We start from the raw sequence: 23,352 nt of genomic DNA, 5'->3' as shown, positions 1-23,352 counted from the left end.
AGTTCAAAAAATTAAAAGAGAAACCTTAGTTGCTAAGGTATTGTATGTTGTTGTCAACTTTCATTTAAGTTCAGATTGTATTGTGTGGTCCAATGCATTAAGGGTCAAATAGACCCTCAAACTATACTCAATTATGCAATTAGGCCCTACAACTTCAAAAAGCTCCAATTAGACCCTCAAACTTGTTATTTTGGAGCAAATAAGCCCTTTAACTTATTTGTGACCTGTAATAGCAGGTCAACTAGAATTCCGGCGATGCTCCAGCGAAGTTTCGGTGAATAATCTAAACCATCAACCACCGGTGACGGTCGCGGGTGGCGTCCGGTCGGAGAAGGCTGGTCGCCTTCTTCGGCTGGCCGTGCAGAAGGCGACCAACTTGGTCGCCTTCTCCGGCAGTTGAGAAGGCGACCAAGTTGGTCGCCATCTCCGATAGATTGGAGATTGCGACCAGTCGCCATCTCCTGTAGACGGAGATAGCGACCAACTTGGTCGCTTTCTCCACTACTAGAGAAGGAGACCAACCTTCTCCGGTTGGACGCCACCTGTAAAAGGAATATGTCTACACACCTGTAATATACCGCTACGGGTGAGGTGAAACCAAAAGGACAAAAGAGCTAGCGAAAATGTGAGGGGGTGGGGAGTGGTGGTGATACCCGACAAGATGCATGGGGCAGATGGAGCTAAACGACTATATGTGCATCCTTGCTTCAAAAAGAATACACAAGAAAATAGGGCGTAGTGCTCCATGTGCATCTACAGAGACCTAGGTGTGCACTCATGTACTTTGAAAAAGGGTGGTAGGTACGTAACGAATGGGTAGTTGTGGATGGGGGTGACAACAACAACGGTGCGAACAATAACAATGTTGCATTATCCACTTGTTGCCTCCAGGTTGGAAGGACTTCAAGAATTATCTTAAACGATAAACGCTCCAAAAATGCCAAGAATGACAAGCAGAAGCTAGGTTTAAAGGAAGGCGTTTCTAAGAGCATGTTTCATGGAAAATGCTTCAACTATGGGAAGAATTGCCACAAGTCATCTTTTTGCAAGGCTCCAAGGAAGAAAAACAAGAGTTTTAAAGTCAATGTTATTGGTGAAGGCAGTTAGAAAGAAACCAAGATCATTATTTTAAACATGGTGACAGAGGTGAACTTTATGGGCTCTAACCAGCGCGAGTGGTTCATCGATACATGTGCAACAAGGCATCTCTGTTGTAATCGTGGGATGTTTAGCACATTCCAATCCGTTGAAGAGGAAAAGGCGTGGATGAGAAAATATGCTCAATCTACCATGGAAGTCGTGTCAAGGTGATTTTGAAGATGATTTCGAGAAGGAACAGATGTTGAACAACTTACTATCCCTATATGTTCCAGGGCTTCGAAAGAATCTGGTGTCCGGTTCGTTGCTAAATAAGCATAGATTCCGTATAGTATTCGAGTCAGACAAATAAAGTAGTTTTGTCAAAACTAAGAATGTTTGTTGGTAAAGGTTATGTACTTGATTGGCAATTTAAGCTCAATGTAATGTCTATTATCATGAACAAAAGCAAAGTTAATCTTATTTACTTGTTTGAGTCTTCCAATTTATAGCATAGTAGACTAGGTCATGTTAATTTTAATTCTATACATAGATTAATTAGCATGAACCATATTCGTACGTTCTAAATTAACACAAATAACAAATGTGATATTCGTGTTGAGACAAAACTAAGGCACATTTCAAATCGGTTGAAAGACAAACTGAACCACTTGAACTAATCCATAATGATTTGTGTGATTTTAAATCGATACAAATGAGAGATGGTAATAAATGTTTTATCACATATATCGATGATATCACACGTTTTTGCTATGTGTATTTGCTGAAAAGCAAAGATGAAGCCTTAGAAAAGTTCATTCTTCATAAGAATGAAGTTGAAAACCAACTTAATCCTAAGATTAAGAAGGTTAGAAGTGATAGAGGTGGTGAGTACAAAGCACCTATTGGTGACTTCTGTGCTAGTGTTAGTATCGTGCTCAAGTGCACAACATCTTATGCACCTCAGTCGAATGGTATTGTCGAATGCAATAATCACACATTAAAATATATGATGAATACAATGCTTATAAGTTCGGACCTACCTCAAAATAAGTGGGGTGAGACGATTTTGACAAGTAATTACCTTTTAAATAAGGCACCCCGCAAGAAGCTTGATAAGACTCCTTATGAGCTACGGAAAGGTAGGAAGCCGTCCTACCAATACCTGAAAGTGTGGGGTGTCTTGCCAAAGTGTTTGAGCCAACACTTAAGAAAATAAATATAGGTCCTAAGATGGTGGACTGTATATTTATTGGCTATGCACATAACAACGGTGTCAATCGGTTCTTATTACACGAGTCCCATAATCCAGACCTACATAAGAACACGATAATAGAATCAAGAAATACATCATTATTTAAAAATATATTTTTATGTAGGCCCAATGAGGGACCTAGTATGTCGAAACGAACCTTTGACGTAGCTATCCCATTTAAGGATAAAAAACCTTAAATGAGATTTGTTTATGGTGAGCTTATGCAAGCCAAAGAAGACATTAAGAAGGCATTGAATGGAGTTGAAAAAAACAATGAGCCTATTATTAGAATAATTGAAGAGAAGATGTAAAAAAGGCTAGACACCCTTCTTCATTTGATGGTTTTCTTGTTGAATCCTTATCACCATTATAAGGATCCTCTACTTCATTTGGATGATGATGTTTCCATTGGAAGGGTTGAGTTCCTCGAGACATTATTTTGGTGATATAGAAATGCAAAACAAGATATTAAAGGAAGAATTGCCCAAGTATAAGATGAAAGATGACATGTTTAGGAAATCGATTGCGGTAAAAGGATGTGAGTCTAATGGTGAGCAATATGATCCGGGTAAATAAAATAGTAAAATACTAGTTTTTGTTTTTAAAATTTTAAATTTTAATACATATTTAATATATTTTTATTACTTTAATTTTATTTAATACTAATTTTGAATCTTTGATACTTTGATGTAGCAACATATTTAATATATTTTTATTGCTTTAATTTTATTTAATACTAATTTTGAATCTTTGATACTTTGATGTAGCAATGTGGTGGTAAACTTTTGGTGTGGAAACCCCAACTTGAAAAGACTAACAATGAAGATTTTATCTCTTATTTCAAGTTCTTCGAGATATGAAAGGAATTGGAGAACATTTGAAAGTGTTAGTTAATTTTTGTTTACTTTACTTAGTTATTTTATTTAGAAGTTACCTACTTGATAGTTGATACTTTAAGTTTTTAACTATCTAAGCCTCTATTACAGAGGCTTTGAGGCTTAGCCTCTGTAATACAGGCTTAGATAGTTAAAAATTTAAAGTTTTTAACTACTTGCCAAAGACCCTGTGGTCTAGTGGCACCCGGTTTACACTCCCACATAGAAGGGAGTGAGTCAGTAGTACTCGAAGGTAGTAAATTTAATTTTGATTAGATAGAGAAGAAAACCTTGAAAGTTGAATTTGATGAACACTTTGACATTATTATTATTGTTTGGTATTTACTTTGTTTTGAAATTTGAATACTTGAAGTTTTTGTATTGATTTGATGATTTTTTTAATTTGGACTTCTGGAGTTTGCATGGAGAGTCTAGATTTTATTATGGATTGATTTGGAAGTTTGTTTGATAGTTTGTGAGTTGCGAGTTGTGAACTTATGACTTATGACTTGTGAGTTGTGACTTGGGGCTTTTTGTCTTTGTGAAATTGTGTTTGAACATTTAATTTTTTAAAGTTGTATATAATTTACAATTAAATTAATCAATTATAGTCTTATAGATGTTCTTTAGGTAATTATGTATTTAGGTTAATATTTAATATTTTAATAATTTTACATATTTATTGTCAAACTATTAATGTATTAAGTATTAACTATTAAAAACTTAAAGTATTAAACACTTTACAATTATTAACTCTTAAAAAAAATTTAAAAATTAAAAGAAAAAAATCGGGCGCCTAGTAATTTTTTCAACATTAGTCGTTACCCCAACCTGCTTCACTAATAAGCGTTGTTTACTATTCCCATTTGTATAAATGTTAAGGTAGTTTGGGTAGGTGTTGTTTGCGTAGCTATTCTTTCAATCCTTATACCATGGACGCACTGTGAACCTTGCTGCATGTGTATGTGTCTTATGTTGTAAGTTTTTGTGTTTTGTATTATATAATTCTGTACCTTAAGAGTATGAATTCTGTACATTAAACAAATCAGTAATTGTGTCTTATGTTATGAATTTATGGGTCTTGTGTTAGTGAAATTTCATGCCTATGATTATGTACCTAAATTATATTTGAAAAAAAAAAAGAAGTAAATATATATATGACATGTGTATGTATCTTGTGTTGTGATTTTTTGTGTCTTGTGTTATGGAATTATGTACCTTACGAATATGAATTTTGTACCTTGTCTTTTCAATCCAGGGTCCATAATGCTATATGTCGACCATGGTCCATGATATAACTTGCCGGCTCGACAATTTATATCATGAACAAGGGTCCAAATAGCATTATGGACCATAGATCGAAATGACGAGATACAGAATTCATACTGGTAAGGTACAAAATTTTATAACACAAGACACAAAAATCACAGTACAAGACACATATACATGATATATATTCAATTATTTTTTAAATTTGATTAGGTACATAATTTGTGTTCATATGCACAGGATTTCACAACACAAGACACAAAAATTCATAACATAAGATACAATTATTAATTTGTTTCAGGTATAAAATTCATATATTCTTAAGGTATAAAATTTCATATATTCTTAAGGTATAAAATTTCATAACACAAGATATAAAAACTCACAATATAAGACACACACGCATACACCAGAGTTCAGTTCCCAGTGCACCTTGGTCCATGGTATAAGGATTTTCATGGCTCCATCACATAATAACTTGAAATTATAAATTTTAAGTTAAAAAAGGAATTTTTAAACTTTATAACCACGTAATGCAATATCAAGCCAAAAGAAACAAGATCAGGTTATTTCATTTTTTAATAAAAACTTTAACAGATATGGAGTAAAATGCAAAAGCTTGAAGTTTTAAATTTAAAAGGAATTTATAGATTTTATAGTCCCATAACACAGCCTGAAGTTAGAGATAATTGAACTAATACGTATTATGAATATTGCATATTTTGTTTGTTTTTGTTTTTTCATGTTTTATTATTTTAAGTTAATTCCATTTTTGGTCCTAGATTTATAGGTGACAATCCACTTTTAGTCTTTTTTATTAGAATATCCACTTTTGGTCCTAGTATTATTGTGACATAACCATTTTTTGTCCTTTATCAACAAATCAGTTTAAATATCGTTAAATACAATAACATTTCGATATTCAATTATGAATGTTTTCAAACAAATAAACATAAAAAAATATAACAGTTCAACATACTTTGTATAAAAATGATTGAAATACTTGTATTTAACGATATTTCAACAATTTTGTTGTCGAAGGAGTAAAATTGGTCATGCCACAATAATACTAGGACCAAATGAGGATGTTCTAATAAAAAATAACTAAAAGTGAATTGTCATCTTTAAATCTAGGACCAAAAATGGAATTAACTCTTTATTTTAATTTTTTAAAAAATATTCATTTTGTGATATAGAGCTAATCAATAGCATAGAAAACATGTACGACCAATAGGGGTGTAAACAAATCAAATAATTTTTATTCGATTCGTGATTCGAATTCGAATATTTCGAATACGAATCCAAATTCAAATACACATTTTGATTCGAATGTTATTCAAATCCAAATACAAATCAGGATAGATTCGATTCGAATAGTATTCGAATATTCGAATATATATATATATATATATATATATATATATATATATATATATATATATATATATATAAAGAAACTAAACCAGTAAAGGCATAAACCCTAAGCTAAAATAAAAGTGAGAGCAGCCGCTTCGGTGCTTCACCCTTTAGTCTTCCCAGTTCGACCGCCGCAGTTCCCAACTTCGCCTCTTCCACCAACTGCTTCGCCCTGTTCTTATCCTCCCCTTTTCACGGCATACCACCGTCATGGCAAGGAAGCACGGTAACAAGGAGAGCAACTCAGCAAGGCAGGGCAGCAACTCCTCACGGTCGTGGCAATTTTTGTTTTATTTTATCTTAATTTATTGAAAAATTTAGAAAAAACATTAAGATAATCATTTCGAATTCGAATATTCGAATCCAATCGAATATATTCGAATAAATTGGTTGAATCGAATATGAATCGGAATTTAGGATTCGAACACTAAACGAATTCGAATTCAAATACTCATTAAAATAATCGAATTCGAATCAAATACTCAAGTATTTGACTCGATTCAATTCGTTTACACCCCTAACGACCAAACACCAGTTTAAAATGGAAAATTTTATTTATATTTTTTTAGAGTATACATTTAAATATATATATATATATATATAAATTTTGTATAATAATTTAATTTGGGTTGCAATATTAAAAAAAAACATTATATTTAAACAATATTAATTCTTCAATTAAACAAATTATATTGCACAACCCCGTGGCCCATACCTTATTTTCATTATACGCTTTGTAGTTTAATTTTTTATTCTTCTCTTTTGTTTTTAGTGGGGATAGAGATAATCTATTGACTTTCTTCTATATCTTTATTGTATTTTGAATTGATGTTAATGATGTGATAGCTTCTTTGTTGCATTAGAATAAGTTTTGTTTTTCCCCACAATTTACTTTTGTATTATCTTCAAGAGGGAGAAGTGAATTTTAAAATTCCCATTCTTTTAAGTGCATAATCTGATCATTGAACTTGGAAAATATTTTTTGAAAAAATAATTTTCTGAAAATTTTTCATTTTTAAAAAATATTTTAATTTTTTGACATTTAATTGAATGTCAAAATTTATTTTTTTTTTGTGTTTGACTGAAAGTTAAGAAATTACTACATTTTGTTTATTTGCTTCAATTCATTTTCCTAAAAATAAACATACTACGGAGTATTTGTTATAATAATAATAATAATAATAATAATAATAAATAATAATAATAATAATTCAGATTGAAGTGAAAGCATTAGAGTCGTCAAAACGGGTTTAGCTCACCGAGCTAGTCCGTCCTTCCCCGCGTTTTTGGTGGGCGGGCTTTGAATTTTATGGCCCATATTTTGACGGGCTATGGAGGGGTGGGCGTGGTGGGTCGGCGGGGGGCCGCCAAGCATGGCTAGTATGTATATATTATTAATATTAGTGTATATTTGTAGACAATTTTATATAATTATATAGATAAATATATGTTTATTTATGTTGATAAAATGCATTAGTAATTAGTACATTGTATAAATTATATATTATTGGCTTATAGATTAACAAATTATGTATTTGATTATTTATTAGGACTTATTACTTTATTAGTTATTATTGTATTAGGACTTTTCATGAATACTTTAAACCTAGCTTATATATAATATTTTATAGAGTCATTTCTATTTTTGGTCCTATTGTTATTGGGGTATTGCCAATTTTAGTTCACTTCATTAATTTTTGCCACATTGCGGCCAGTCTTATTTAGTCCTTACCACTTTTAGTCCACCGTTAAAATTTTCGTCAAATGGCCGTCCTAAACAAGGGTATTTTTGGTCTTTTCATGCTTTGGTCATCTTCTTGACCCTTTGCAGTAATTTTTCTTACACATTTTCATCCAATGAAGAGGTCCAACGAAAGCCATGTGAGCCACATTACAAAGCCATGACTTTCGCCGGACCTCTTCATTGGATGAAAATGTGTAAGGAAAACTACTGCAAAGGGTTAAGGAGATGATCAAAGCATGAAAAGACCAAAATACCCTTGTTTTGGACGGTTATTTGACAAAAATTTTAACGGTGGACTAAAAGTGGCAAGGACTAAATAAGACTGGACGCAATGTGGCAAAAATTAATGAAGTGGACTAAAATTGGCACTACCCTAATAACAGTAGGACCAAAAATGGAAATGACTCTATTTTATAATATAAATGTAGTACTTTATAGAAAAAATATAATAGCCAATTTGAAAGAAATAAAATGGCATTACATAATAGAATTGTAGATATAATCATATTATACTTTAAATCTTATATATATAATACTTTTTAATTTATAGCACAATTGTAATAGGTAGTTTACAGGATATTACTAAATTCATATAGTATAAGACTCAAATTTTCCTTGACGTGTCTCACAAATTGAGATCCATAATAAATCTCACATAAGAATTTACCTTTCTGGTTAACTAATGCAGTAAGGTATGTATGATCCTGACATTATAATTTTCTTGATTTTGATAATTTCAAAAATTGAAAGAGATCGAAACTTAGCTACTAAGGTACTGTCGTTTGTCAATTTTAATTCATGATCTGATTGTATTGTAGTGTGGTCCAATGCATTAACAACTTAATATAATTCATATTTTATCAGAGTAGTGACGATTTTAAAATCCCATATCCAATGCAAAAATGGCACGTACGCAATGTAACTATGGCGAAAATCGATAGGTTTGACAATGAGACACGAGATAACTTGCACCCTTTCAGTATCATAATAATAGTTCCATTAATAATGAAGGATCTAAGAGATTACAGTGACTTACAAATGAATTTCTATATATATATATATATATATATATATATATATATATATATATATATGTACTAGTATTATACCCGTGCGATGCACGGATGCGAGTAATGCTATTTATTAAACCGAAATAGAATATTTAAAGATTAGGAACTTACAAATTATTAAGAACTTCATGATACACAACATTTGTAGTATAATTACTACTCTATCCTTCTTTTGCTATCAAAATTCTTAAAACTAAAGGGTTGCTAATCCTTGAAACAACAACGTAAAGTTGACCGTGAACAAAGACAAGTTTCCTTAGTAGTAACCCTACATGCGTCAAAGTTTGACATTGGCTTTTGTTGATAGTCATTGTGTATGACAACATTAAAGGAAATTGTCTTCGTTGAAATTTAAATGGCAATCTTGTATCAGTAGGTGTCATTGACATCCTTGGAATCAACACTATTTTGTCGGCATTGTGCGCAGTAACAATCTTTCCTTCCACCACATGATCAGATAATCTGGTAATGATGAGTCTGGTACCATTGCAAAGTCCCATTGAGTGATCTATGTTTCTCAACAAGATGACTTGGGATCCAACCTTTAAAGTTAAAGAATGGTTAGGGATGCCAGAAGTTTTCAACCAATTTAGGAATTCCGAAGTGTGCATGTCATAGAGGATACCGTCGCTTGAATAAGATTTACACACGCTGTCGCAACTAAGGTAGGTCTTGCTCTCAGCAATATGCAAATCACTCATATATTCATTGATTGCATTTACCACATCTAGTGTTGGAGCCAGAATTGCCCGACTCTCCATGTATTCCTTTTGACAACCACCTTCCTTGAACATCGGAAATATACTATCAACTATTGTGGCTATGTCATTAGCAGTAGATGGTAACAACACTTCGTTAGGGATTTGGACTTTTGCATAACCATCATTAGGTCCTCCAATTGTTTCATCTCCGATAGCAGCTAACCATTCTGCAAATTGTTGGATGTTTTGCATATCAACCCTGGGTTCCCTATTATTCAGTCTTAGATTCTTTGTTAACCTAAGCACTTGTCATGACTCCCATAGGTACGAAGAGTTGATTTAAGCTGAAACAATATTTTGTCTTAAACCTTTAGGGATGACTGGTAATATTTGTCTGAAATCCCCTTCCAAAACCACAGTCTTACCACCAAAAGTTTTACTGCCACTATGAGGATCACTAAAACGCAAGAGATCACGCAATGTTCTATCTAGTGTCTCGAAGCAGTGTTTGTGCATCATTGGTACTTCGTCCCAAATTATAAGTTTGCATTTGACAATTAGTTCTGCTAGTTGGCTGCCTTGATTGATGTTACACGTGGAATCCTCCGTAACACTAATTGGTATTGCGAACCTTGAATGTGCAGTTCGACCTCCCGGCAATAACAAAGACGCAACGTTGATGACGATCTCTCCCTCAAACCGTATCTTTGCTGATAACGTTTTCCAAAGAAATGTTTTACCGGTACCACCATAACCATATACAAAGTACAAACCACCCTTCTGCTGTTTTATGACATTTAGTACAACATGGTAAACAACAGATTGCTCATCAGTCATTTGCATTTCCATTGATTCACTCTGCTCTAGTAATGCATCACGACCATAAGCTAGCTCATCAAGCAACATACGATTATCACAACGCATTGCATCATCGTAGTTTGGAATAGGCATTTGAGGATAATCTTTCAAGTTCTTGTTGTACAACTGTAGCAACCGCTCTATTTCAATCAAGGACAAATTTTTCTTCTCATCATCAGACAAACACAAATCTGAAATTGTTAAAGTAAAATGTTTGAGAAATTTGAGTGAAATTTAGTACGTCATAAAGATTCTATAAAATGAAATTTATAAATACCTTTTTCTTGCAACACTTTCCGTTTGTTAAATTGTACATCGTCTGATAGGTGATGCCACACTTCATTCCACACATTTTTCAAGCAGTTCACCAAGTTCGATGTAAGTAATATGACAAACAATTTCCTCAGTGATCGTGTCGTAGACCAATGACTGGCTTCATTAATCGCGTCAATGTATTCCTTATCATCATCTAACAAGCCTCTTGCATAGCATGCATCTCTAAAAGTGGGATATATGACACCCTTATATGACTTGATGTCTTCAAAATTAGTAGGACCTCTAAGTACATTTAGTAGACATCTCAAGTAATATATTTCACCACTTCTCGGAGGTACATAAAAAATTCGTCCAATTGCGAGCCCCATTTGCCTTGGATGCCACTCTCTAATATCCTTCTTCCACACAAACTTGGTCGGCATGTCAATATAAGGCAACTCCTTAGCCAAATCATATTTCTTGTTCGCATCAAACCATACAGTGAACATGCTTAGATTTACTGTGGGTCGATTTAGAACATTTTCTATACGATCATCATCCTCGAACACAACAGACTGACAATCTAGTAGATGGAAACTTAACCTTTCCACTGGAGGGTGCCTAAATTGAACATCGAAGCTTAGGAGTTGCCAAGCAGCCTTGCATGCTGAAACATACCTGCAGTCATAATACATGCTGATTTCATCTACAACATCATTTGACCAATCATCAGTCGTGCTATTGTAGAACTCTGTCGTGACCCTGTCATTACCCTTGTTCACATACTTAAAAAAATATTTGATTGACCTAGATTGGTTACACCATTCAACGTTGATGTGGGCCTTATACTTGAGAAGCAGGTATCTATTATGTGGTACAATGTATCTTTTATCCAATTGCACACCATTCTTCTCCACAGTTCTACCATTGTCACGACGCTGGTATATTGGATACCCATCATCATCCCAAGTGGATACATATAAAAATTTCTTCGGGAAATGTTTTGAACACCTCTTGTTCACCATGCATGGAGATTTAGGCCTTTCTATTCCACAGGGTCCGTGAATCATAAATTCTTCCACAGCTTTGTAGTAATCAATGTCAACCTCTTTGTCAGGTATTTCTGTTGAAATTTTGTCCATTGTTTCAGCTATAAAGGGTATTGAAAATCTTTGTAGGAATATTAGAATGTGAGCATGAGGTAAGCCACGCTTTTGAAATTCAATAGTATATACCACTACGCCAAAAGTAAGTTTGTATACGTTAGAAATAAAGGTTCAAAATTGAATGGTAAATTAAAAACATTGACCCTATTACGCATTAACAAAGTTAACCAAATGATTATACCTGCCGTGACAATATCAAATAAATTCCCTGCTCATATTTCTTTCACTAAACAATCCAACTTCATCTTGAAAACACGACATACAATGTTTGGTCTATCCTCGGCGTTCAATTTGCATTTTTCAATGTATCTTTGAATCTCCGGCCATTTGGGATTACATGTGAATGTGATAAATAAGTTTGGGTATCCCTTGTATCGAAAAATTGCCATTACATCTTGATAATTTTGGATCATATATCTAGCATCGCAAGTGAAACTGGATGGTAAGATGATTCGTTTACCTTGTTTGCTAGTATCAACTTCTCCTCTGGTTAAAGCATCTAAAAGACCTTTATAAGCTTCACATCTCAAAGCCTTTTGATTATTTCTAATATATAGAAGCTTGCTCGATTTAACCATGGTGTAGGCATCTATCAGAAATTGTTGAAAAAGTCTCCTTGCATATAGCATTGTAGATACTTCATTAAACCTATCATGTATCCTATAAGCGAAGAACTCACGCTGTGATACACGCACTCTACCCCCACTTTGTTGGTTTTGACTTGTATTGAATTGAATATCCTCTCTATAGCCATCTTCGCCGTATGGGAACAGAATAGGATATTGCAACGGGAGATATGCGGAATTTAGCTCATTTATCCTCTTTAGCCCACCGGTATTAGTCTCGACCAAAATATCCCTTTGACCCATAGTTGGATCTAGATCACCAACGATTAGAGTAGCTACCTCTGATACAGTGGGTAAGTTGTATGTCCGAGCATCACCATTTCGCTTCCCAATCAACCTCATCTTAAACTCTACTCCTAGATTTGAGTCAATTTTATTTTTTTGCAAAGCAGAATGATTTCACCAAGACATTGTGATCATCTAAATCTTTCTTAATATCTTCCACTATTTCGACATGCATTTTATCCTTATTTTCGCACATCCTGATAAATATTAAGTGAATACAATTTGTGTTACCTATGTTGGTCGTGGTTAGATATATAGTATAACAAAGAAGTGTAATAGTACGCAAAAAATTATGGTAGAGGATTACCTGAATGAATTGATCCGATTGTTGACCTCATTTTCAGTGTCAAGGATGTATAATTGAGCAAATTTTGACCTATTTCCGGGTTGCGAAAGTAATCCACCCATCAAATGGAAGTTTTGACCATTAATCCTAAAAATATGCGGTCCATTACCTATGTTTATAGATTTGTCGATCTTTGCTCCTAATGATGTAAAAGCAAACATGTTATTGTACCTCCTAATTTTTTGTACAAATTCTTTTTGCTTTTCTCCATGAGTAAAAAATAAGTCAGAAATCCTCTTCGGCGGTTGTCGCATCTTAGGCAGCTTAATTTCCCATGACCACAACACGAAGAATATTTTGGTGTACCGGTGCGCACAGCTTTATTAACTCGCTATTCAAACCAATATATTGCATTGCAGTGTTTGCAAATATTGCTGGGGTCACCAATATCATTGTAAACCACTGCTAAGATGGAAGCAAATGATGGTTCCAAATAATGATTAAATTGCCATTACATTTATTTAATGATTGTCGTAAGTGATTTAGACTGAAAAATCATTTGCGTACCAGCATTTGGGCACACATTAACCTCCTCCACCATGGCTACATTAACGAACAAATCTTCTAAATTGTGAACGATTGATACAGATTGACGTGCAATTTTTTCACAACTTCGGTTTTGACAATTTGTTTCGCAATAACTATTGGGCAAATAATTACCTGCAAAAAATAGCATTGTATTGCATATAGTATTGTTATTTTTAATAAAATGCAATAGTAATGTATTTATTTAATGGATTTTCTAGACGCGATCCAATTTTATATGTACACTTTTGTTACGATACATAGTATATACCATAATACATTAGTTTAGTAAAAACAATTGTTTAAAAAAACATTAAACTACCCCAATTGTTTCATATTATCTGACTTCAAATAACCTCTAATTTGTATTTCATTATACATATTTACAAAAAATGTTTAAAAGTACCATTAAACATACCTGATACCCCGCGAAATCTTATGTTTCTTTGCCTATTTTCAATGGTTGTTGATACTGTGTTGCAGTCAATTGTTTTTGCGACCATGATTAAGAAGAGCATAGTACATTAAATTAAATTATTTGGCCTACTAAACCAAAAGCTTTGATAATACACAACTAATGAGCATATATAAATTTACAATTTCAAAGAACTCACCTTTAGTCACATTACTTAATGGTTCATCAACCGTAGCTGTAAACGTTGGTTCCATAGTTATTAGCTTTTGAAATTGACCAGAGCACTTTAAAGGTGTCTTGTTGCATCTTTGTTTACCTTCTTCTTTAGTTGACCGGACTACTAACAACGCTCGAAAAATGATTTAAATAATTTTAGTCATTTTTTATTAGAACATCCTCATTTGGTCAAAGTATTATTGTGGCATGACCAATTTTAGTCCTCCAGCAACAAAATCGTTGAAATATTGTTAAATACAAAGACATTTCAATCTTTTTATACAAAGTATGTTGAATCGCTATATATTTTATGCTTATTTTTTTTGAAACATTCATAATTGAAGATCGAAATGTCCTTGTATTTAACGATATTTGAACTGATTGGTTGATAGAGGACCTAAATTGGTCATGCCACAATAATATTAGGACCAAAAATGGATGTTCGAATAAAAAAGAACTAAAAGTGGATTGTCACCTATAAATCTAGGACCAAAAATCGAATTAACTCTAATTAGTATCTTAAAAATTTGCAGGATGTTGATATGCTATGTGGTCGATCGGAGGGCTCAGATTTTATTTTTATCATTGTCAAGTGCAAAAAATTAGAGTGCATAAGGAAGTTACACACCTTGTATGCTTTCTTTTAACTTAACTAGTTCCCATGTTTTTCAGGATAATAAAGTGCTCAATGATCGACTTACAACCTCAGTGCTCGAAATTCTCACACTAGCTAAATATTGCGCTTATGGTTGTACTTATTTTTTTTTTGCTTAGCTTTTTCCCACTGGGTTTTTCTTAATCTAAGGTTTATAACGAGGCGACCAGCGTAATCTAGGCTCCCTATACTAACTTCTAACTTAGGGGGCTCACTATGGACCGCTCAGTTTGCCAACTGCGTGCAAAAGGACCGCTAACCGAGCAGTGGCATCCATCCAAGAGATGCTTTGACAAGTAACTGGTCGGAAGAAGACTTGACTTTTAAAAGAGGAGAATGGATCGAAAAATATTTTTGAGATAATTTCCTGAGACATCGACTTCGCAATTCATAAGGAGTATAAATAGACCCTCCATACATAGAGGAAGGATAAGCAATTCTGAGCAATACAATAGACCCTCTATACCTGGAGGAAGGACAAGCCATTCTGAGCAATACAATACATATATTCTCTCCATATAATTTTCCTACATTTTTCCTATATTCTCGCTATTTCTAACGATAGTGTTCTCCTGCCTTTTGACTACCCAATTCAAAAGTCATAAAATCAACATTTTGAGTACTAAAAGTATATTATTTTCTATAATGTATTCCCAAACCCCTAAACCTTGAATTCAATCATCCTCCAAAATCTTTTAGTGGCTTAATTAATACCCTATCAAGTAGATTGAATATCAATTTCAAAATGAACTACTCTAATAAAATAAAGATTACAACAAATACAATATGCATGCATAACTTGTAATTATAAACATTAAGTTAAAAAGAATTATACCCTTTATAACCACGTAATGCAATATCAAGCCACCCACTATGCATGCACAAATAGTCCATACATTCACTGGAGTTCAAACCTATAACCTTCCATTTGAGTGAGTCACAGAGGTGCTATTGAGTTACAAGCTACATACTTGGCATATTTTGTACATTTTTTAAAATTTCATTTCTTTTTTATGAAAAATTTAACAGATATGGATCATGCCCATTTACTAACTGGAAAATTTTTCAAAATTTTTAGAAAACAAAATAATTGAAGAATGAAAAACAATAATAAACATGTTTACTAGCACAATTTTTTTCATTTTAACTAGAAAACTGGAGAACTTTTATTTTATTTTTTTTTCTAAATGAAAAACAAAATATCTATCATCTATTTGGTGATCCCACATTTATTCTAACCATTATATACTTACATATTTATCCATTACTATTACTACATTCGTTATCATTTTCTTTTACTTATCTCCCTCTTCTATCTTTTTATATACTCGCACTTACTTATATAAATATAACTTACTTGCTCAATTACGCTTAAAGTTAGACATTATACGCATTATCACAATTAAAACTTGAACTCTAAACCAAGTTTTAGATTTTGACCGAATTCAAATAGATTATTGGTTGATTTGGTTCAATTGTTTTTGGAATAAGGTGCAATTTGGCCAATGAACGTAACCTGAAAATGCATTAAATATAATCAATTTTTTTTTTAAAAAAAAGCCACCCCCTTCCGCCCTGCCTCCTTCGTCTCCCACCAGAGACAAAGAGCCAACTAGAGACGAAGAGATCGTCTCCAACCGGAGACGAAGGAGGCGGGGAAGGCCAGTGGCCGGCCACCCCAGTTATTTTTTAAAAAAAATTAAATATATTTAATTATTTTTATTTTTAAAAATATATTTTATATAAAATATATTGAACTTGTGTTAATTATATTTTATAAGATTAGTCTAAAAAGCTATATTTAAAAAAAAAAATGAGTGTCAATAAATACGTTTTCTAACCAAAAACATAGAATAGAAAATAAAAATGAATACTGGAAAATTAGAAACAAAAGTTAGAGAACATAAAACTGAAGGGGTTGATGTTTTTAATTTAAAAGGAATTTATACATTTTATAGTCCCCTAACACAGTCTCAAGTTAGAGGGAATTGTACTAATAGGTGTTGCGAATATTGCATATTTTTTGTTTTTGTCTTGTTACGTTCGTTTTTGTTTTTGTTTTTTAATTCTTTTTAGCATAGAAAAAAAACATGTACTACCAAACATCAGATTAAAATGGACAATTTATTTATATTTTTGAGAGTATCAATTTTGAAAAAAAAAACAAACAAAAAATTTGTATAATAATTTAATTTGCGTTGTAATATAAACCAAAAAAACATTTTTCAAAAAAAAAAAACCAAAAAAACATAGTATATATTAAAGAACTTCTGTCAATTAAATATATTATATATCAATAGATTAAAAGAAATTAAACTCAATTTATATATTATCAATGAATTAAATAAATAAATATTACTTTTTTTCTTTTAAAACAACTAAGCCCTCAATATTAAAAGAATATACCCAAGTTCAACTTATAATATAATCTCAATACCAATTTGTCGAATTCTATATATATATATAGGGATGCACTCCCATGCGAACTGCCGCCCAGGTAAGAAATGAGAACGCTTCACAGCCGTCCACGTATCCAGATCAATGAATCAGATGCAATTTTAAAAAAATGACGCGGTGAAATTTTCGTAAATAACTGGAACTTTGGTGCACCTAGTTTCACTTACAAGTGCACCTATTTTCACTTACAAGTGCAAGTAATTTACCTTATTAATATTCATGCAACTATTTTTGCAAATACTTTCACTTACAAATGTAAGTAATTTACCCTGTTAATATTCATGCACCTGGGTGCAACCTAGGTGCACCTAGTTATAACATAGGTTGCACCTAGTTATAACATTACGTGCACTTAGTATTAATGCTCACTGTACAATTCACTTGCACCTGTAATACATTTTACTTGCATCTGCAATACATTTTACTTGCACTTGTGCAAGTAATTTACTTTGTTAACATTCATGCACCTGGTTGCAACCTATGTACACCTAGTTATAACATTAGGTGCACTTAGTATTGATGCTCATTGTACAATTTACTTGCACTTGTAATACATTTTACTTGCACGTGTGCACCTATTTTCACTTGTAGGTGCAAGTAATTTACCTTGTTAACATTTCTGCACCTGGGTGCACCTATGTGCACCTAGTTATAACATGACGTGCACCTAGTTATAACGTTAGGTGCAACTACATTCCGGACATGTGGCGCGCTGTGATTCGTCCGCATTTCTCTCCTGGGTGGCCAGTACGCATTTGAACGCGATCATATATATATATATATATATACATATATGAGTAAATACCCAAAATGGTCCCTCGACTATAGCATAATTCACAAATTGGTCCTCGACTTATGATTTTAACCAATAACATCCATGACTTTCCAATTTTTACCTAATGTAGTCCTCCGTTAATGAGCCCGTCAACTCGCCGTGAAACACAAGGGCAGTCACGTAATTTCACATGCTTCGGTGCACCGCCAAGAACGTCTTCGCCGCATCCAAGCTCGGAAAATATGTCGGCTCAAGGAACACCTGATCCAACGAATCGCCGGAATCTCCGGCTTTTAAGCTCCCCATAACCACCGTCAAAAGCTGCTTATACAAATAGTAAAATCTCTTCATGCCCATTTCAATTGCCTGCAAGCCTTGAACCAAATGGATCCTCTCGAAACCGTCCTTCTCCGCGTACAGCTTCATCGTCGCCTCTTGAACCCTAGGGCCGCCGTTGGGATCGACTTCGACATCCAGAATGCCGGGGACATTCTGCCTCAAATCCTTGGAGAGCTTCGTGATTTCCACCAGTCCTCGCGATCGAAAGCAAAACTATTGCGATTCGGCGGTTACTTTGATCGATAGCTGGTGCTTTAGGCGGAGGAAGTCGTCGGGATCCATTAAGAGATGGAGGTTTTCGATTTCGGTTAACAGATTCCAGGTTTTCTCCAGTACCCAGCAATCGCTCACGGCGTTTCCGAAGGATTTTGATTCGATTTGCTCCGCGATTCGGTTTAGGATTGATTTGGACGCGTAGATCCACGATTCGAGGATCTGGTGAGTAGTGTAGAGAGTTTGATTCTCGAAATTTTGCAGAAACATTGGGGATTTCTTCAGGGAATGAAGCTCCGAGGGCTTGAAAATGGCGTCGTAGTCGAGACTAGGTTTACCGTTGAGATTCGCTTCGCCTAAACCTACCAGACATTTGCGCATCTCGCTCTCTATGAAATCGAGGATATTCTGAGCGATATCCTCTGATTTCCGCCATGTTACCAGGCGGGGCAACAAGCTAGCCTCGCTCGTTCGGCTCACCACCGTGACCTCATCGGAGAGCTTCCACACCTCCGCTGAGCTGTTCCGACGAGCCAGCGTGCCGTCTGACGACGTCAGATCCACGATTGGAGCCGCGCCACGTGTCACTCCATCCTCCGCTTCGTCCTCGCACAACATAGCGATGATTTCGACCTGACTCCTCGCTAGGGACTCCAACCTCCGCTTCCATTCTCGCTGGTTCGCGTACGGCCTCGGATCCGACAAGGCGGTCGAGATAAACCGGAAAGTTATTTCCAAGCCTTGCAACGCCGGCTTGAGCAGCGGCTTGTTTGGCTTACGGGCACTACCTTAGGCTGCCGGAGCAAATGTTGGAGAACGTCGGGAAGCATGTGAAATTACGTGACTGCCCTTGTGTTTCACGGCGAGTTGACGGGCTCATTAATGGAGGACTACATTAGGTAAAAATTGGAAAGTCATGGATGTTATTGGTTAAAATCATAAGTCGAGGACCAATTTGTGAATTATGCTATAGTCGAGGGACCATTTTGGGTATTTACTCTCTCTCTCTCTCTCTCTCTCTATATATATATATATATATATATATATATATATATATATGGTCCTTAATCAGGTGAGAATCATGTCCTAGGTGAGAACATAAGGACAAATCCAAACCATTGATCTAGTAGATCTAATGGTTGAAATAAACAAAATTTTGTAATATTTATGAAAATGACCCCGCTCATTTTAAAAGTTTATAATATTTATGAAAATGACCTCGCTCATTTTTTACTTGATTTCTCATCCATCAGATCTTGCAGATCAATGGTTTAGATTTGTTCTCACATCCACACCTAAAGAATTGTTCTCACCAGAATAAAAATCATATATATATATATATATATAGATGAAGGATCACACACGGTAATACGCTTCAGGTAAAAGATATCTTAACACATAATCAAATCAAATTAAAATCAACTGTCGAGATTGAATAAAACTTTTTAAAAAAATGCGGTGACAATTTGGTCATTTTTTGTGTTGTTTAAAGTTAAGGTAGTGTGTAGTTTATGTGATTAAGGTGTGTCGATTTAATACTTAAAGTGCGTGGTTTCTGTGCTAAAGGTGTGTCAATTCTTCAGTTTCGAACTTAACGTGCGTCAGTGTAAAGTTTTAGGTGCATCTTTCCATAACTTAAGGTGCGTGATTTCTGTGCTTAAGGTGTGTCAGTTCTTCGGTTGAGAACTAAATGTGCGGTTTTTTTTTTTAAACTTAATGTGCATCAGCCTAAAGCTTTAGGTGCGTCTTTCTATAGCTTAGGGTGGTGCATCTTTGTAACACTTAAGGTGCACCATGTTTAACACTAAAGATGCGCCAATTTAACAGTTAAGGTACGCCATTTTAACACTTAAGGCGTGTCATCCTACAACTTAAGGCGCATCTTTATAACACTTGAGATGTGCCATTTTTATACTTTGCTTCTTTCAACTCAGGATGCATCCTTTTTTTTTCTTTTTTCTTTTTTTAATTCTCATTGATGATTTGAGCCGTTGATCTAGATTTGATCAACTGCTCAGATCTCACTCTATCTTTCACCTGGGAGCCTTTCCGCACCTGAACATATATATATATAGGGTGATATTCCTATGGGAACAAACCTCCGCACGAGTCCATGAGAACCAATTTGATGCATTAAAAATATAGATATATGAATGAGATTAATTAGGAAAATTAAAAGCGCACGTGTGCATATAGAGAACTATGACATGTGCATATTAAACATGTGTTGTGTACAACATACGGACATGCTTAATATGCACACATTACAGTGCCCCATAGAGTTTTTAATTTTCTCAATTCATCTCATCTATACATCTATTTTTTTAATGCACCAGATTGGTTTTTATGGACTCATGGGTAGGTTTGTTCTCATATGATCTCTAATATACATACATATACATATACATACACACACGCGCGCGCGCACACACACACACACAATATATATATATATATATATATATATATATATATATATATATATCACTGCTGCAAAAATCGGTCTAGGCGGCCGCCTAGGCGTTAGGTGCCCCTAGGCCGTGGTCAATTGCTCTCTAGACGTCTACCTAGGTATCCAGAAGCCTAGCGCCTAACTCAGCCGAGTTGATGGCGAACTCAGTCGAATTCTCCCGAGTTAACTCATCTAACTCGGCCGGGTTAGCCGAGTTAATTCGGTCGAGTCGGCCTTATTAATTTTTAATTATATTTATATTTATTTATTTATTTATATAAATAAGATAAGTAAGATATATATATATATATATATATAATATGACACCAACAACCACACACATGCACTATTTTTTTTTACAGGTCACCGCCTAGGCACTACAGACCTGGTCAGATACGGATCGCGTCAGGCGAGAGACGTTTCTCGACCTAATCCGACCTGATCTATCACTTGACCGACCTGACTTAAAAATCATTTCCTTATGCTCCTAAGAAGCCTTTGTTATCACCCTTCCGTGCTTGGACCTGACCTGAGAGGTTGAGCTCGGTTCCGAGCCCTTCTTTCATCTATAATAGCTTAAACCAGGTCCATAGTTTACTGGTTAATCAGGCTTATCGTGACACACTAACACGTGGGTGTTATACCTTCAATCTGTGTTCACTGCATGCATGTGAGACATGTGATGGGCATGTTGGCTCCCCGACATGTGTCTCCTTAGAATCTCCTATAAATACCACGCGAAGCGTTTATGGAGGGGACTTTTGGGCAATTCATGCCATATTGCTGCTAGCTTGGAAACCTCCGACCGCAGTCGTCTCTCTCTCCCGAGCCCACTACCTTATATAAAAAAACTTATGCTTATATCCCAATACACTACCAACTATGTATAAATACGAACACTAGGTGGAATTTACCACATTATTTTGGCGTTGTCTATGGGAACCGACACTAACAACTATGAGCTTAGACCGAGTCCCCAAACATGCATTCTCAATACAACTTTGATGCAGAGCAAGGTTCCAATCAAGCTGGCTTTGACAAGCTTCAACATCGGCAATGGATATCGGGCCGACCTCCTCAGGCGCAATCGGTCTCAATACAATCACGACAGGTGTAATACAGCCAGTCACCCCAAGCTGGGTAAGGAATCCTTTAATGCGTGGCTATATTCCCTGGTGGGACCTTGCCTCGCTCGGATGGGGGTACTCGCCCTTATGTCCTTCCATAGCGAGTTTTTTCCCTCAACAATTCATGTTTCAACCTCTTTTGTTCATGGTCGTTCCGACCTTCACCGACATGCTGATAGCATCAACGATAATAAGAAACACCGCCCAACTAGATCACCGATCGCACAAACCAAGTAACTAACAGAAACTTGACCCTCTCAATCTATTCGACATTTGATTGGGCTCGTGCCTCCAAGAATGGAAGCGTAATGAGCAATCACTTGAGAAACCTCTAGGGCTTACGGAATACTGTGCTAGAGCAACTTGTCTCCACCACAAAAAATGAAGACTTCTCGGCCCGAGTTGCACACCATTATCAAGTTGTAATGTTGTATGTCTCTATTATTATCGAATTGTAATGTTGTTTGCCTCTTTAGGTTCTATTTAGGTCACTCGTAGTGTACACTTCGTTAAAAATCAATGTGATATGACTAAATGTTATGTTGATCTCGGTGTGACTAAATCAATGTGAAGACAACCGAAAGACAAGAAGGCCGTGATAAAACCTCGGTGTAAGCCCCACAAAGTACGCGCCAAGAGCCGGCCAATCCCGAAACTCGACCTAAGAGTTGATTATGAGTGCAAAGTAAAAAAAAATTCGGTCTCTAAATCGACAAGGAAAATTATTCTTAGTTACGACCGAAATATCAGAAAAAACTTTGATCTCTACACCAGCGAGGAGAAATATCCTCAGTTACTTATAGGTGCCAACGATACCTATGAAATAGGGTCTAATAGGGGTTGAATTGTGTTATTTTGGTGCCTTTTGTGGTTAATTTATGGTGCTATGTGCTTTAATGTGCTAACCCTTGCAAAGCTCTACCATTTGGTGCACTTTAGAAGGTTTTTGTAGGTTTGAACTCAAGGAGAAAGCGTATGAACTTTATTAGGAAACAAACACGGATGAAGCATGGTTTGAGGTATCCGCGCCCACATCCACAAGCATGGACTGGCTTGTGGAAACAATACAGAAAGTTCCACGCACCAGTCCACGACGTGGGAAGCAGGCGTGTGAAGTTTAAGTAAAAAGTCCATGAGCGATCCACGCTCGTGGACTTGTTCGTGGAGATTCCCTAGGCGCGAATTTTGAAGAGTGCATTGGAGGGAAGCTATTTAAAGGCCTAGATTAGATATTT

General features: G+C 35.1%; 2 protein-coding genes and 1 pseudogene across 2 annotated transcripts; all 3 read right to left on the bottom strand.

Moving 5' to 3' along the window:
* Window positions 1–8,867: 8,867 nt before the first annotated feature.
* On the bottom strand, window positions 8,868–9,659 carry LOC116029716 (ATP-dependent DNA helicase pif1-like). Its single transcript, XM_031271759.1, has one exon. The coding sequence runs from the start codon at window positions 9,657–9,659 to the stop codon at window positions 8,868–8,870; it is 792 nt and encodes a 263-aa protein (XP_031127619.1).
* An 87-nt stretch (window positions 9,660–9,746) lies between these two features.
* On the bottom strand, window positions 9,747–12,654 carry LOC116029715. The gene is made up of 3 exons (XM_031271758.1): window positions 12,147–12,654; window positions 10,543–11,670; window positions 9,747–10,456 (listed from the first exon to the last, which is right to left on the bottom strand). Exons 1-3 carry the CDS (start codon window positions 12,652–12,654, stop codon window positions 9,747–9,749), a joined length of 2,346 nt encoding a protein of 781 aa, XP_031127618.1.
* Window positions 12,655–18,015: 5,361 nt separating this feature from the next.
* On the bottom strand, window positions 18,016–19,418 carry LOC116029714 (annotated as a pseudogene).
* Window positions 19,419–23,352: the final 3,934 nt, after the last annotated feature.

Source organism: Ipomoea triloba, chromosome 9 (genome assembly GCF_003576645.1).
Source record: "Ipomoea triloba cultivar NCNSP0323 chromosome 9, ASM357664v1".
Lineage (NCBI taxonomy): Eukaryota > Viridiplantae > Streptophyta > Magnoliopsida > Solanales > Convolvulaceae > Ipomoea > Ipomoea triloba.
This window is presented reverse-complemented; position numbering and strand designations above follow the sequence as displayed.

Coding starts and splice junctions, on each gene's coding strand:
- LOC116029716 (XM_031271759.1), bottom strand. CDS start 9,659: ATGCAAAACATCCAACAATTTGCAGAATGGTTAGCTGCTATCGGAGAT.
- LOC116029715 (XM_031271758.1), bottom strand. CDS start 12,654: ATGAGGTTGATTGGGAAGCGAAATGGTGATGCTCGGACATACAACTTA. Junction 11,671..12,146: donor AGTTGATACTAGCAAACAAG/GTAAACGAATCA, acceptor TACCCTTTATAG/CTGAAACAATGGACAAAATT. Junction 10,457..10,542: donor GAAAGTGTTGCAAGAAAAAG/GTATTTATAAAT, acceptor TAACAATTTCAG/ATTTGTGTTTGTCTGATGAT.